The 17,246-nt window shown below is 43.7% G+C and overlaps 1 protein-coding gene across 1 annotated transcript in view; it reads right to left on the bottom strand.

Moving 5' to 3' along the window:
- kif13ba (kinesin family member 13Ba) overlaps positions 1-17,246 on the bottom strand; it is a gene marked incomplete at its 5' end in the record, with an annotated part of 57,807 nt that overhangs the window by 25,327 nt on the left and 15,234 nt on the right. Inside the window, 6 exons of the mRNA XM_080493388.1 lie at positions 3,454-3,588; positions 3,711-3,798; positions 4,827-5,007; positions 7,460-7,552; positions 7,806-7,866; positions 8,273-8,285. Of these exons, the coding sequence (XP_080349514.1) occupies positions 3,454-3,588; positions 3,711-3,798; positions 4,827-5,007; positions 7,460-7,552; positions 7,806-7,866; positions 8,273-8,285 (571 nt within the window). The remainder of the gene's footprint in view (positions 1-3,453; positions 3,589-3,710; positions 3,799-4,826; positions 5,008-7,459; positions 7,553-7,805; positions 7,867-8,272; positions 8,286-17,246) is intronic.

Here is a 17,246-nt window from a genome sequence, read left to right as displayed (position 1 = left end):
TTGGTTCAGTAACTAAATAACTGAGTAACACCACAGACACAAATTCAGAGATAGTTTTGATCGGTTGATTAACGTGCTTCATAATCTCTAAAATACTCCCTGTTAAAACATAACCAAGAAAAATCTTAAAATAAAAACAACAGCTGTTCCAAGACTTCCAGCCTCCGTTCGTCCAGAGCAGGAAGGTCAAGAGGAAACTCCTCAGAAAAGCTGCACTGGAATTGTTTTCCTGTCGAACACCAGTCGATGTGGCTGCAGGTTTAATACTGTGGATAGTCATGAAATAAGAATGTGAACCAGGACGTTTGGTCTCAATTCATGTGAAGAGTCCAAACTGGAACCTGCACACCCTGGTCACCTCAAGCCCACAGATCTGTCCAGCAGCGAGTCGGGGCGTGACGACACTCCGGAGTGTGACAACACTCCAGGGTACAATGACACTCCAATGTGTGACGACACTCCAGTGTGTGACGACACTACAGTGTGTGACGACACTCTGGCGCGTGACGACACTCTGGCGTGTGACGACACAGGGGTGTGACGACACTCTGGCGCGTGACGACACTCTGGCGTGTGACGACACAGGGGTGTGACGACACTCTGGCGTGTGACAACACACCAGGGTTTGACAACAATCCCGGGTGTGACGTCACTCCGAAGTGTGACGGCGCTCCGAGGTGTGACGGCGCTCCGGGGTGTGACTACACTCCGGGGTGTGACTACACTCCGGGGTGTGATGCCACTCCGGAGTGACAGAATAAATTGTGGTCATTTGAACCGGTCTCTTTTCCAGCAGGAGGCCACATGTTTTAATCCACGACGAAACACGGATATTTCACCTGAGATGTTAAAAACCTGCTCTTATCCCTCCACCGTTACTGCAGAGTGAAACCACACATGAGGTGAATCAATAAACTGAAACCCTGAGGAAACATGACATAAAGATCCAGCTCAGATAGAGATCACACCCCCTGCAGTCGGACTAATATCAATGCAAACTTGTTCACCCACACGTCCCAGCGCTGCAGGAGATCCACCGAGAACTTCCAAGTGTGTAAATACCACAGGACTGATATTTTGTCTTGTCGCCGCTGCTACGCCTCATCAAAAAAGTTGTGAAAAGTCCAGTTTTTGGTGCTACCTGAACAGAATAGATCTGACTCAGTATTTTGAGAGAAATGTGGCTCATTCAGTTCTGTTCAGTGACAAAAAGTTCCTCACAACCAGAACAAACAATAACGAGGCTCATATAATTTAAAAACAAATAATAAAAAATGACTCCACATACTGTACTTTTCAATAGTTTTACCGTATTTAACGTACTGTGCAGAGGCGTGGGCCAATACATACAGAAATATAACACATTCATTAGCTACTCTGCAAAAGAAAGCAACAAGGATCATTAATGGAGGAGGATATAGGGATCACACAAATTCAGCATTTTCAGGGTAAAATAAATCCTACAATTTCTTTAAATTCTGAAACCATTTAATAATCAATTTGTCCATCAGCACTTCATTTCAAGCTCTCATCACTAGCGTCAAATATTCAACTCTGCAGATTTGCATAGGATGCAACTCAGCAGACCTGTTGAAATGATTTTTATTGCTTTAAATGTATGTTAACATGTTCAATGTCACTGGGTGTCATGAAAGGTGCTGACAAATCAAATGTATTACTAATTATTACTGTTATTGTTATTAGCATTATTATCTGATCTGGTAGTATCACAGACAGCACAAAAAACACTCAAAGCAAAAAAACAACCTGCTACCAGGAAATATTTCTTATATGGTGTGAAACTCTGAAACAGTCTGAAACACCTGAAAGGAGTTTAAATGTAAAACAGTTTTAAAAAAGAAATAAAGACATGATTTGTAGACGGTAGATCAGTCAGTATGAAGTCACTGCGAGTTCAGGACTGTGGGCACATGTTGGCCCATCATGGGTTGATGAAGACAAAAAGAGAATTATTTTGTCTATTCTGATACAATAAATGTAGAAGAATTTATTTTGTGATATTTTGAATAATGTCCTTCGATAATAATGATTACAATTTATTTTATTTTTCAGATATTATATATCATTACATTATTTTTAAAAACATGGAAACGCAGCAGCCTGTATCGGCTGACCAGCTCACACTCATGCTTGTGAATTATTAAAGGACTTGTTACTTGTAACCTGGCCTGGAAATAAGAGCTGCAGAGTGACGTCTACTTCCTCCTGCTCATGAAGCTTTCCCACAGCCTCCTCCACCTCAGAGGCTGAGCAGTGTGGAGGTCAGTCAGTTGGCGCCTGGCTCATCACACTGCACCAGCCTGTTCGTGGCCTTTCCGGCTCCAATGATGATATCGGTCTCCGAACTGATATCAAACTCTCCTCATCTTCAGAAACAAAGCGCTATTTTTGTCTACCGTGAGGAAATAACGTGAACGAACGTCTCTTTCAAACGGCTCCGTCTCACTGCCAAGAGGGAAAAGACAACTTCTATAACTCTGCACACGAGCAGCAGGTGGACCTGCAATGCTGACGGCTAAATGACGGTAACGTGACGGTAACGTGACGGTAATATGACGGTAATATGACGTTAACATGACTGACATGATGGTAACATGACGATAACGTGACGTTAACATGACTGTAACATGACTGTAACATGATGGTAACATGACAGTAGCGTGACTGTAATGTGACGTTAACATGACTGTAACATGATAGTCACGTGACGTTAACATGACTGTAACATGATGGTAACATGACAGTAGCGTGACGGTAATGTGACGTTAACATGACTGTAACAGGACGTTAACATGACGTTAACATGACGTTAACATGATTGTAACATGACAGTAGCGTGACGGTAATGTGACGTTAACATGCCTGTAATGTGATGGTAACACAACGGTAATGTGACGTTATTATGATAGTAATATGACGTTAATGTGACAGTAACATGATGGTAACATGACTGCAAGACGATGTTAACGTGACAGTAAAGTGATGTTAACATGACTGTAACATGACATTAACATGATGGTAACATGACAGTAGCCTAACTGTAACGTGACGGTAACATGACGTTAATTTAAGACAAGTTTGTTTCGTTTTCATTGAGTTCATGTATCAGTTAGTTGAGGTTTCAGTTAGTTGAGGTTTCTTCCTGGTTGCTGGTGTTCTAGTTTGAGCTGATTGACTTCTGAGCTCTCAGAGAAACTGAACTTACGTGGAGCCTGATTTTTCTCTCCATTGCACAAGAATGTCACTCAAGCACCGTGTTAGAATAAAGATGAAAAGCCCTGTGGACTTGTGTCCTTCGTGTTTCTGATGGTGGATTTCAGCATGTGTTCAGGCCTCCACCAGTTCCTCCTCCTTCACCATGTTCACCACACTCAATCAAACGCTCAGCTGTGTGTGCACATGCACGTGTGGTTGCGTGCGCTCTCATCTCACCCCAGACTGCAGGTCTTTCAACGTGTGTGTGAGGATAATGTTGAAGACGGCGTGCGATCGGCTGCTCTCCTCATTCATGTTGGTTGCAGCGACCGTTCGAGATTTATTCCCCTCCGACATCAGAGACTCGATGTCCTGAGGACGACAGTCATAGGAAGCTCAGAAACGCTCCACAGTGCTTTACAGGAGGAGCTCTGGAGGACGGCCGGCGGGTCATTCAATGATGTGAAAATGGAAGCAGGTGGAGAGGTGTTCACCTTGTAGCAGGCCACCGCCAGTCGAGACAGGCCGTCCACGTAGGGACCCAGGACTTTGTGTTCTCTCACCTTCAGCGTCTGTCTTCCCCTGGAACAAACACACAGACCTGGGAGCTGCAGCAGGACCCACAACCACATCATTACTGACCCACAGCTCAGCACATATGGCTCTCAGATGGTCTGCTCTCCTCTCACTGAGGTTAAAGGTCAGGCAGTGAATCGGAGGCAGACATGAGGCAGGGCTGATTTACTGCTGGACACGGCCTGGCCTCCTCACTGCCTGCATGGAAATGGGACCACAGCAGCTCCCACAACTCCAGAGTTCAGCTGCAGGTTGGGTTGTTAAACGCACACGATCGTCACGCAAAAGATTTTTCTTTGCTGAAAATGTTGGAGGTCTGAGGTCTGAGGATGTTTTGTACGGTGAGGCATTTAAACTTAAAATCTTACAATGATCCCAAAAAACCTTCCCACTTCCCACAAAAGTCCAGACATCATCCTCCTCAATGACTTTTAATTGTACTTCAGCAACAAAAAGCGTCACCAAGTTATATTTTTCTACAGTTTTCATGAGAAGAAACCGCATTTTGACACCATGGAAAGATTTTTTTCTTTTGTACTTGCAGGCTATCATGCATCACTGCGCTTCATCTGCATTGTTATTATTAGCTTATTTTCATAAAAATGTCCATAATAAAAATTTAAATCCTGGCTCTCAAACAAAGCCCAGCTTGTGAGCTGAATGACTGGATGAGAAATGTAGTTTAGAATGGGAGTAAATGAGCATTTTTAACTGTGAAAAGTCTGTTGATTTATATGTTTGCAACAAGCTGATTTTAGCAGCTCTGAATTTCAAAATTATTGGAAAATAAAAATCTACAAATTTTGAAATCCTTGCTAATAGAACTAATGTATAACTATATTACTTAATTCCACAAAGTGCACCTGGACAGTTTGAGGTAATTTTCATTGAAGAAAGAGTAAAACACTCAGTGGAATGGAGGCTCAGCAGACTTGGAGATGATGTGTTCACTTCCTGCTGCTTCTCTGAGGTCGACTCATCGGGACAAACGGCTTGTTGTATTTTGAAGAGCTGCAGGTGCAGGGAGGTCGTACCCTTTGGGGTCCAGCAGGTCCCGGACCTTCTCGTTGTAGATCTCCATGAAGGACACCTCCACAGTGAAGCACTCCTCCTCCCCCTGCTCCTTCTGCGTTCGATCAAACAGAGCACTGCACAGGCGAGGAATCAGCCCGGGCTGGTCTCCTGAACCCATCATGGTGTACGACTTCCCCGAGCCTGCACACACACACACACACACACACACACACACACACACACACACACACACACACACACACACACACACACACACACACACACACACACACACACACACACACACACACACACACACACACACACACACACACACACACACACACACACACACACACGATCAATCAGCACATTGTCCACATTTCTAGGGATGGAACCTTTCACATTAGAACCGGTACCTAGGAATCGGTATCAGTACTCAATGGGACCAACATTCAGCATGTTTGTGTGTTTACGTGGTAATAAATGTTAATTGATTTAATAATAAAATCTCCAAAGTTTTCATTTTAACATATTTAATTCTCAATATATAAACTTTAACAAATATATCAAAACAACATCCAACTGCTTGGATTGTAACGTCACAGTTGTTTCACAAATTTCTTCAACATGAAAACCCTGAACTACAACTAGAAGCGTTTTTTTCTTAATAATGCATAAATGAAAACCAGTTTGAAATATTAAGCTTTCTCTCCGCCATGTTGCTCCGTTGTCCGGCTTGTAAAATCTCCTACTCGGTCAAAAGGATGCGTTTAGGTAACAAAACATGGTACTGATTGGTTTTACATGAATCGGTACTCGGTTGTACCTATGGAATTCAGTCGGTTCCTATAAAGACCTTTTGGACGGGGCGGGATCGTTTTCTGTGGGTCTCCACTGACAAAAGTTGTGGATGGTACAGGAGAAACCGTAACCAACAATTTTCGTCACTCCTCCGTTGAGGTACCGAGCACTGAGGAACGGGTCTCATAAAGCAGAGCTACAATGCAGCTGTTTGCTGATTGGTCAGTGACGATCGTCACTCTGGACAAGCGGCAATATTTAAATATCTCCTCGCCTATAAACCCGTTGTTGTTCTCATACGCTTCTTTGTGGTCACTGGTTGTTTAGTGAACTGGTTTATTGAAATTTAGCTCTACACTGCCCCCTGGTGTTCCGACAAGGTTCAGACGCTCCTCTCAGTAAGGAGAGGAGGAGCTTCAGCAGGAGTTGGACAGCTGCTGTTCACAGTAAGAGTTTTCACTGTGTAACAGAAAACGGAGGCCCATCTCCATCTCAGACTCCATCTCCTGGAGCTGCGGCCTGCCACGCCATTGTAAGATTGTAAATGGACCCCCTTATAGAATATAACCCCCCCCCCCCCCCCCTATAGAATATGGACCCCGTAATAGTTGCACTGAAATGTTAATATATTTTAACCACATAAATAAATGTGAACATAAAAAACAAAATACAATAGGCTGTTAATATGTTTTATTATAGATACTCTATTATAGAGGAAGAGCAGGTTCAAAAGGCTCAACCAAAGAATGCGGCTCTGCCCGCTGGTGCAAATGGAGATGAACATCTGGCAGCGAGGAGCAGAACATCGTTGGTGACTTTGTTGACCAAGTTTTTGCGTCATCACTTTGTTTATTTGTGGAATGCAAAAATAACCCTTGATAATGAAAACTATGAGTGAGTTGACCTGTCCTCTAGCACCACCATCAGGTCAAACCTTCTCATTAGAATTGATGTATCTTGAAAAGTTTTAATTCAAATCTTGTAAGATACAATGACATTACTGGCCACTAGAGTGTGGTGTTGGTGAGGATGCGTTCATTCTTTCTTCAGTTTATATTGTTCATAGAGGACCTGTTTGAATGTGAAGACATTTAGAAATCTTTTCCAGACTTTTCAGAATTGTGTGAAATCCAAACTTAAGATTACATGATGTATTTTATTACATACCAGAGTAACTAAATCCTTTGGGAACGTAATTAAGAACTTTAGATCCTTGTTGGCCTGGAAGAATTAAAACTGTACATTTGTTGGCGTGTCTGACGGAGTTGACACAAATCACGTTTGAAATTGAAACATATTTATTGACCAAAATAACCTGTGTAAAGGGTTAAAATGTGACTGGATGAGAGATTCTGCTCCATGATTTTAATCTATATCTGACTACTGAGCAGCTCAGAGTCTTTTAACAACCACGAGGTTAGAAAAGTCTGAGACTTTAATCAGACGGTCGACTGCAAATGTCCTGCATGTGCACATCGCTTCTGAATTTACTATGAATGTTTGAGCATGAAAAGGAGGCAAATCAGAACCTGTCTACAGAAAGACAACAGGAATAACAGAAGTCTTTTTTAACATACACTGGGTAGAAAAGTGGGTGACGTATAATTTCTTTTCAAATTGTATTTGAAAGAACCAATGATGTGGTGGAGGAACAACAAGACAAAGGTAAAGTGTTAAACAACAGTTTGTGCTGAAGAAAAGTCACCACAACCACACTGACACTCCTCTTTGACACTCTGACATTCTGATTTTGGAGCTTCAAGGTGATTAGCTATAAAAACGTAGAGAAAATCTTTATTCACTACATCCAATAGAGAAGCAGCTGCTCCTGTGTATGTGTGTGAATTACCGGTTTGTCCGTAGGCAAAGATACAGGCGTTGTAGCCCTGGAAGGCATTGTGGAGAAGACTTTCTCCAAGGCACTGAAACACCACCTCCTGACCTGCAGTCCACACACACACACACACACACACACACACACACACACACACACACACACACACACACACACACACACACACACACACACACACACACACACACACACACACACACACACACACACACACACACACACACACACACACACACACACACACACACACACACACACACACACACACACACGCATAAACAACACATCCTGCAGAACTCTTCTTTTATTCATTTATAAACAAACCCAAACGGAAGCTGACCTGCAAAGTTTTCCTGGTCCGTTTCATCCATGGACCAGAAGCAGTAATCGTAGGCAAAGACCTGCAGAGACGGGGGGGGGGGGGGGGTTACACCTCATCACTCTGCGCTGTGATTCACACTGATAGACACTGATTACTACACTCGCGACATATTCAGAGCTTTTGAGGAGCAGCCATGCTGGACGTTGCTTCACACCCTTAAATTAAATAGCCTGCTATTTTCCTTCCTCTGAAGAATATTGTGAAGGACACATGGTAGCACAACCCTGATGATTCAAGCTACACAATAAATACTCCCCTTAACCATGACTGTGTGTGTGTGTGTGTGTGTGTGTGTGTGTGTGTGTGTGTGTGTGTGTGTGTGTGTGTGTGTGTGTGTGTGTGTGTGTGTGTGTGTGTGTGTGTGTGTGTGTGTGTGTGTGTGTGTGTGTGTGTGTGTGTGTGTGTGTGTGTGTGTGTGTCTTTACCTTGGACTGACTCCTGATGATGGTGGAGAGTCAGGACGAGCATGTGGAAAGTAACAGAAAATTTAGTGCACATGACAACATATTTATACACGCACGCGGCTTTAAGGCCTGCAGACGAGCAGGGTCAACCATGTATGCCCACTGAAGAAGCGCGGGACTCCCTTTGACCAATGGAAGTGGAGGAAGAGGCTGTCAGGAGAGCACTGAGCCCGCCTCCTCACTCTCGCGTCACTTTTATTGGTCTGCTCCTCCGCAGCTCTTCCTCCGCTCCCATCGCTGTCATTTTAACATAACTTCATGCATGGCCCCACCACTCCCTTCATCTGCTGCCCCCGACTCTCCCTCCCTCCACATCTGTGTGGACAGGACAGAGCGGAGGCAGAGCGGAGACAGAGGGACAGAGCAGAGGCAGAGCGGAGACAGAGTGAAGACAGAGGGGCAGAGTGGAGACAGTGTGGAGGCAGAGCAGAGACATAGGGACAGAGCAGAGGCAGAGCGGAGACAGAGTGAAGACAGAGAGGCAGAGTGGAGGCAGAGCGGAGACAGAGCGGAGGCAAAGCGGAGACAGTGTGGAGGCAGAATGGAGACAGAGGGACAGAGCAGAGGCAGAGCGTCGACAGAGCGAAGACAGAGGGCAGAGTGGAGGCAGAGCGGAGACAGAGCAGAGGCAAAGCGGAGACAGTGTGGAGGCAGAGTGGAGACAGAGCTGAGACAGAAGGGCAGCACGGAGGCAAAGCAGAGGAATAGCGGAGGCAGAGCGCAGGGCTGTAGGTAGCCGGAGGTTGAAGAACTCCAGAGCAGCTGCAGCTCTGCAGCCCATCAACCTCCACTGTCGCTCTAGGAATAGGTTCCAGTTGACTGAACTGATCTTTGATTCAGTGTGAGAGAAGAGTAACAGCACACATCCAGAGAGTCACTCTGGAGGCTGGAGTCACTCCAGAGGAGTCGCTGCTCCAAATGAAGAGTCACTCCAGATGAGGAGTCACTCCAGAGGAGGAGTCACTCCAGAGGAGCCACACGCAGCTCCAACACACTGCACCCTGTCGCACACTGCAGCCTGTCAGGCCGGGTCAAAAGTCAGACCAGGTCACGACCTTCAGGTTTTGTCAAAACCAGAGAGAAATAATAATCCTGCTCCAGAAGACCCAGCTTGAAGCAAGGCAGCACAGAAGAGACCCTTGGAATGTTTATTATTAGAGCCGTTGTCAAATGATTTTCCTCATTAACTCACAGATTCCTGACATTCAGCCTCGGAATCCCAGTGGAACCGACTCCTTCAGGGCTTCTCTAGAGCGTCACACCAATTGGACCCCTGCTGCCTGAAAACCACTTTTCCATCTTGACATTAGGGATGCACCGATCCACATTTTTTCATTTCCGATCCGATGCCGATACCTGAATTTGGACATCTGCAGATACCTATACTATTCCCATACCAAAGCCCTGTTTGCTTTAATATTGTTATCATCATTATTGTTGATCTGAAATGAGGCTCTAATAAACTCCTCTCTAAAGGGAAGGGAATCTCTTGTGGCTTCATTAACACACAGTATGTGGAAACACACAGACATGGCTCATGGATCGGAAATCTCCGCAGGTTGGACTCAGTGTGGTTCTGCCCCATCACTCAGAGTGACTCTGCCCCAACAGACCCAGTACGACTCCGCCCCATCAGACTCAGTGCGACTCCGCCCCGCTCGCAGCAGGAAAGCTGTTTGCATGGAAGAGATGAATTGTTTCTCTTTCTGTCTCTCAGGCAGGAATCCCAACCTGATGAGGAGAACTGAGGGCTGTATTTAACCAATCCTGTACTTATGAAATACAGTTCACAGAAAAATGACAAAATGAACAGCTTGAACATGAAAATTTATGTGATTTCCACTGTAATTAATTCTAATAGTAATGAAATCGGCCAGCAACTCCTCTACCTGAAGAAGTGAGACTCATAATGGTCTTCAACAGCATCAACAAAACGGTCCAAGCTCCAAACACAGTGTTGAAAAAGCTGTGGATTTAATGAATTATCAGTGTTGGGACTGGCAGGCTGCAGCAGACCTCCACATTTCACAACAGGTTATATGAGGCCGACCTCACAGCGACCAGCAACACCTTCCTGTCCTCAACAGTCCAGCCTCGATTCGATTTGAGAACTGAGAGAAACCTTGAGAACGCTGCAGTTTGCATGCCAGGCCACTAGTTGGCGCTGTGTTTTGTAACTTCTCTGTCATCCTCATGGAGTAGATCCCCTCAGTGTGTCTAAGAAGAAATGTGTGAGCATGTGGAGGAGGAAATGTTCACTTTGTTCAAGAACTGTTTTTGTTGTGGATGTGCAGAACATAGAGCTCATAACTCTAGACCAGGGGTCCTCAATAGGCGGCCCGCCGGAGCCAACTGTCTGGCCCGCGCCGGCCCAAAAGCTGCACATCAACGTGAAATAAAGTGGGATTTGTGGGGGAAAGTGCGCTGCTCTAACTTGTTTGGACCTCATCCCACACCGTAGTCGGAGCCGGAGTCTGTGCGCGTCCGACGTAATTACGTCAATGCGCACGCGCTCTCCTTGGACGTATTTTTCTATCATTAATCTGTCAGGAATGTGGCGAATCGGGAGAATTATATAGTTATATTTAGTTGTGGATTTTGCTATAGAGATGTGTCCAGCTGCCAGGGCGCATCGCACATCAGTGGAAATGAGTCTCAGGTGAGTCTCGTGGGGTGTTCGCCCAGAGTGTAATACAAGTCAGGTCCACAACTGGGTATATATATATATATATATATATATATATATATATATATGACTCCACACACACCTCAGTTATTCTACCAACAGCTACTGAACAGTTCACACACTCTAGCTCGCTCAGCATTCAGAGAAATTCCATGGATTTGATCAGAGAGGAGGATGCTGCAGGGAGCGAATGCTGTATAACACATCAACACACATCACAACTAATCCACATGCTCAGTTACAAACTTCACCAATACAGGTGATTCTTGATATTCTTGTAAGATTTATTGGAGCCATAAAGATGTTCCAGGGATATCAGGAATGTCAGGCACATTTAAGAACTATATTCAGAAGCATTAGGTCACATTAAGAATGTCAGGAATGTAGCTGGAATGACAGGAAAATGATATTGGTAACTGTCAGATAATACTGCGACAAGAAGGGTGGAGGATTTAGTGGAGGAGTGTTCTTCACCTCTGATCACTGACTTAAAGAAACAGAATCCAGAAACAGACTTTCTGATGAACATCTTGACCTCAGGATTGAGACGACAGGATACATCAGAGGGATTTCCTCATCCCGTCACTTTTCTCACTGATTGGTGAGTGAACTCATTTGTTTTTGTTTATATGGCATCTAACTGGTGTATTATAACAAAATTACAACAACAATAGTAATAATAAGTTCATTTATATAGCAGTTTTTATACTTCATATGCAACCGAGCACAATTAAAAACAATAGATGAATGAAATGAGAACAGAAACAAAAGCAGCACTGAAACAACAATTATGGAATTTAAAATGTAACAAACTGTAAATCTCTCCCTGTATTTCTGTCTCTGTCTTTCTGTGTGTGAAAATAATTAGATAGTTGGTTTTGCACTTCCTTTAATGGTCTTACACTTACTTTTTCCAGGAGTGCTTTATTATGTGACCCTCAACACAATCTTTGAAAATCCCAGACTTAAATTATTACTACAACCACCTTGACTACTACTAATCATAATAATAATGATAACTGCAATAATAACAGTAAAAATGGTAACATCATTACAAATAAAATAACTTTTACTGACATAGTGCAAAAAACCTGCAACGGTTCCGGCCCTGGTTTGGCATTCTGGTCTGATTCTGGCCCTCAGGGGGAAATAATTAAGGACCCCTGCGAGAGACTCTGACCCTAAGATAGACCTCTCTAACTTGAGACCCTGACCCTAACATAGACCTCTCTAACTTGAGACCCTGACCCTAACATAGACCTCTCTAACTTGAGACTCTGACCCTAACATAGACCTCTCTAACTTGAGACCCTGACCCTAACATAGACCTCTCTAACTTGAGACTCTGACCCTAACATAGACCTCTCTAACTTGAGAGCCTGACCCTAAGATAGACCTCCATAATTACAGACTCTGACCCTAACATAGACCTCTCTAACTTGAGACTCTGACCCTAAGATAGACCTCCATAATTACAGACTCTGACCCTAACATAGACCTCTCTAACTTGAGACTCTGACCCTAAGATAGACCTCCATAATTACAGACTCTGACCCTAACAGACCATAGTGTCCTATATATATTTTAGCTCCTTTAATTGTCATAAAGGCAATAAATGCATTTATTTGTAAGGTACCATGTTATTCCTTTATTATTGTTTATGTGTTAAATAGCAGTTACTGTGACAACAGTAAGAGTGAGAAGTTGAATCCTAATTGTACTTCACACCTTTAACCTGAGCTTATGGTTCATGTTGGATGAATGAACAGAGAGTCAAGAGCCAGATTGTTGTAAAGACTCGGTGTAGCTGAACTTTCTCACATTGTAACACTGCCCCTTCCTGGCTTTTTAACACAACCGGAAGTCTTTCTCTCATTGTAATGCTGCCCCCTGCTGGCTTTCTGACACTACCGGAAGTCAGTGCCTATTGGCCATTGTGGCGCCACCAGGAGCACTGGACGAGCACTCTAGAGTTACAGGTCTATAGTGTAGACTGTCGCCGGAGTGCACATGTGCGGGACTACTTGGTTTTGAAAAATGGTCATTTACTTGAAAAGAGACGGCGTCATTTTCAAAGACTCACGACAACAAAGGTTCAGCGATTCCACCTGAAACATAGTCTGATAAACAGAGCCTTAACTTGACTCACCCATTTAATGTACAGCACTTTGTGATTTTTTTATCTGTGAAAAGCGCTTTATAAATAAACCTTACTTACTTACTTACTTGACTATCAGCGGGCGAATAGACGAAGTGTGGAGTGCAGCTCTGGTTCCACCTGCTTCATTGGAATGTGTTATAGTGCACTGACCAAATGCTCCTCATCGCTCATGCGACGCTCCTTAATGTATGATGGCTTTGTGTAGACTTTCATGAATCTGCCTCTCTTCCTGCTGTGCCGTGGCTCAAGAATAATGCCGTGACACACTGTCAGGCTCTTTTGATCCAGCAATGAAGTGATGCTTTCTTTTCCACACAGAGCTGCAGTTGGTCAGGAAGAAGAATTAGGTAAAGAAAACCAACTTAATCCTGTAGCCTCACCCTCACATGACAGTACACACCAGGCTTCATCCCTGCAGCCACAGCTCCAGCTACACTGGCCTCAAGTGAAAAACAAGTGATAACATGCATGATAACATAAAACGTGCTCTATCTGCTTCTTCAGGCCAAGGGTCACATGATCTGTGAACCGGGACATTGTACCTGCAGCTTATTTGCGTAGCAGGCAAATATCCTACCTGAGCCAGAATCCAGCCCTTGTTCTCCAGCCTGCTCTCACCTCGTCACATCGGCCGCAGTCCCCACTGCAGACCACAATGGCTTCAATTCACAACAGGGTCAACATTTCAAATGCAATAAACACTGAAAGAAGTCATTAAACAACATATTGACCTATATTAGAAATTGTCACGTCGGAAATATTTCTCTGTAGACTGAGTGTAAACATGCATTCTGCTGCAAAGCTGCAGACAGACCAGCAGCTGAAGCACATGACCCAGAGAACTTCCTGCTGTTCTGAATGTATTGTCTGGTCCTGCCACGGGGGATCCTGGCGCTTCAGTTCAACCAACACATTACACACCTGCAACCAGTGATGCCGGTCTCATTCTATATAGAATTCTGACCTGCAGGTCACTTTTCTAGTAGGGAAAAATGACCCGCCCAGTAGAACTTTGACCCCTATTATGAAACTTTACCTTTTGCTAATAAGAATGTTCTAATGTAGACATTTAATATAAATGCTATTTGTTACATGTCATAAGCCACTGCTTTTGTGTATTATTTGATCTTTCCTTTCATATATACAATGTAAAAATAAGGCACTACTAAATCCCATCACATGCACAGAAATGATGTTTCCAAGTCTGTGCATACAAAATAGAAATATAATTATTTTTTTAATTAATTCCTGAAATGAAACTTCCAAGACTAAACAATGCTAAAGGTGTATTACTTAGATTACACATGTGAGAGGTACATTTTAATAATTTATATGTATTTATTATTTTTATAACTAAATAGGAGACATAGGTGACTTTTCCATGCTGTAGAATATTGACCCATGCTTATTTTAATGTTATATCATCTATTTAATAGTGTGTATGTAAGGTGTTGAGACATAGGTCACCTTTCCTTGACTTAATAGAAGTGGGTCACTTTTCCATGAGGTGGGTCACAATTCTACAATAGAAAAGTGACCCGCGGGTCACTATCTGACACTGGTAACATGTTACTCTCATATGACCACTTTTTTCAGTCACGAGTAATCTAACAAGTTACTATTTCTAAACCAGTAATCAGATTAATGTTACTTCTACAAGTCACTGTGCGTCACTATTGCTGCATTCAGCAGGACCAGTTTCTTGTTTGTAAAGCCGCTTTATTATTAAACAGAACCGGGCCGCTGCTTAGTTCTCCTCCAAATGGACACACACACACACTCGCACACTCGCACACACACACTCACTCACACTCACACACTCACACACTCACACTGGTAGTTTCCGCACCATGCTGCGCAAGCTCACCTGACCCGCCCCCTTCTCCACTCTCAGCCAATCAACTCGCTCTAATGGTGCATTCAGGTGACACAAAAGAATCGGAACTAACAAATATTATCAATAAAACTTGTCATTGCAACAAGAACACAACTGCAGAGATGTTACACTAGTTTTGTAATTTTCCTGAGTAAAAGGATATATTGAGGCAGGAAGCCCCCCCTTTTATCAATCAATCAATCAATCAATCAATCAATCAATCAATCAATCAAAGAATTAATTTGTCCCCGGGGGAAATTAAATGGTAGCTGAGAGCAGGCAGTGCAAATAAATAAATAGACAAATAATGCAACAACAGACAACAACTACATCGCTGGGTAAGTAAAAACCAGTAATTGTATAAATCTGATAATAAAACTGTGAGTCAGATATAAATACAACAAAGAATGAAGGTCAAAAGTTAAAATAGGTATAAACATGGTGCAGAAGGCAGGGATCAGCAGAGGTTTTTCATTTTTATGTTCAGACGATGGAGGGTGTCGGAGGCAGCTGCTGAAAGTAACTTAAAAAGTAACTTGGAATCTAAGTTACTTTTAAAAAGAAGTAATCAGTAAAGTAACTAAGTTACTTTTAAAAGGAGTAACCAGTAATCAGTAACCGGATCACTTTTTCAAGGTAACTGTGGCAACACTGCCTGCAACAGCCCGACTTTGTAGCACCTCCAATCACAGACTCCAGACATTATCAGAGCTTAACTCCTCAGCAAATTACCAACCAAAAGATAGGGCTGCAATGCAAACACTATGTAAAGTAGGCTGGACCCGAAAAGACGAATACAAACAGTGAGAGCAGCGTGAGGGGAGCGGCAAGGCCGTCAGACTGCCGCGCTGACAGCCGGAGAGAGGAACTGCTGCTGCGCTCTTGTTCAGGCCTCCATAAATGTCGTCAGGAGAAGTTTATGGTCGACAGATGCTCCAGTAAATGACCTTCTTCCCCCTTTTCCAGCTTCTCCTCTCTCAAGGAAGGCTCTTCACGGTCACTGGTGACGACCCAGAGTTCACCTCCCTCTGTGTTGCCACAGAAACGGAAGCAGCGGTGGGAGTTACAGCCTGATACACAGTCTGTGTTTTCCTGTCAATCTGTCTCACAGAAACACCCACAGTCACAAGAGGAGCTTTCTTCACACACAGCCAGGAGCTGCTGGTCCAACAGCTGAGGTTCAACCTGATTCAATACAGCCACAAGTTCATCCTCTTCTTCTCCTAAAGTATTGTTGCAACAGGCAGACACTCAGTTGTGATCCTCACATTCACGTTTTCAATCCAACGACACACACTGCAGTCTTCTCAGGAATAAAATCCGACACGTCTAAGCCCGTCTCAACACCGTATTCACTGGGTACATAATGCCAGTTAAAATCCACCTGCAGGTGGTCGGTCAGCTTCCTACCAAAAACTCCAGCCTGTCGACGAATGAAGAGTCCAAACCCAGCTGAGAAGCCTGCTCCAACAGGATCTATTTGTCAGGGCGGCCGGCAGAGAGATCTGCAACCCAGCTGATTACCTGAGAGCCTGAGACATCTGAAGCTTCCTCAACTGACCACCTCAAGCCTTTTCACCAGCTGGACCTGCAACGTAATTGGAAGGACCATGGTCCAAAAGTGATGGTAATGCTAGTGGTAATCACTCTGGCCAGTGATCACCATCTGTCTGCAGCTGTTCGATGGAGCACAGCACACATTACTCCCATGTATACCGTGCCTTAGGGTGGTCCAAAATATAGGCAAAATCTAAAGCTGCTAATATCGATGATAGTGGAGTCAATCAGCAGGATAACTGGGGGCAAACACTGACAATCAAAGTGGTACAAGCAGAGTGATCAAAAGTGAAATTAAAATACGTCTGTGCAGAATCACATGTGCAGACAGACTAAGTGTGAGAGGAGAAGAAGAAAGAGTCAGTTGGGAGGGTTTTTAAGCTGTTGAAAAAGTAAACAAAAGGTTATCATATCTCCAGTTAGAGCTCACTGGATCCTCCCACTGTCGTTTTTCTTAGAGCCAGTTTACAACAGTCTGCTGTGATCCAGTCCTCAGCTCAACCACACACTTTCAAAAACAACCAAAAACTGCAAACAACAACTGTAATGGATAAAGTAAAATACTTCTTCCTTCTTGGACAAAAACTATACAAACTGTGTGCTGCCAGACAAAACTACATGAACAAAGATGTTCAGCAGCTGGATCAGTTATGTG

The sequence above is a fragment of the Lipophrys pholis genome (genome assembly GCF_963383615.2).
Source record: "Lipophrys pholis genome assembly, chromosome: 2".
Lineage (NCBI taxonomy): Eukaryota > Metazoa > Chordata > Actinopteri > Blenniiformes > Blenniidae > Lipophrys > Lipophrys pholis.
Note: the sequence above shows the minus strand (reverse complement) of the source record. Positions and strands in the feature narration are given on the sequence as shown.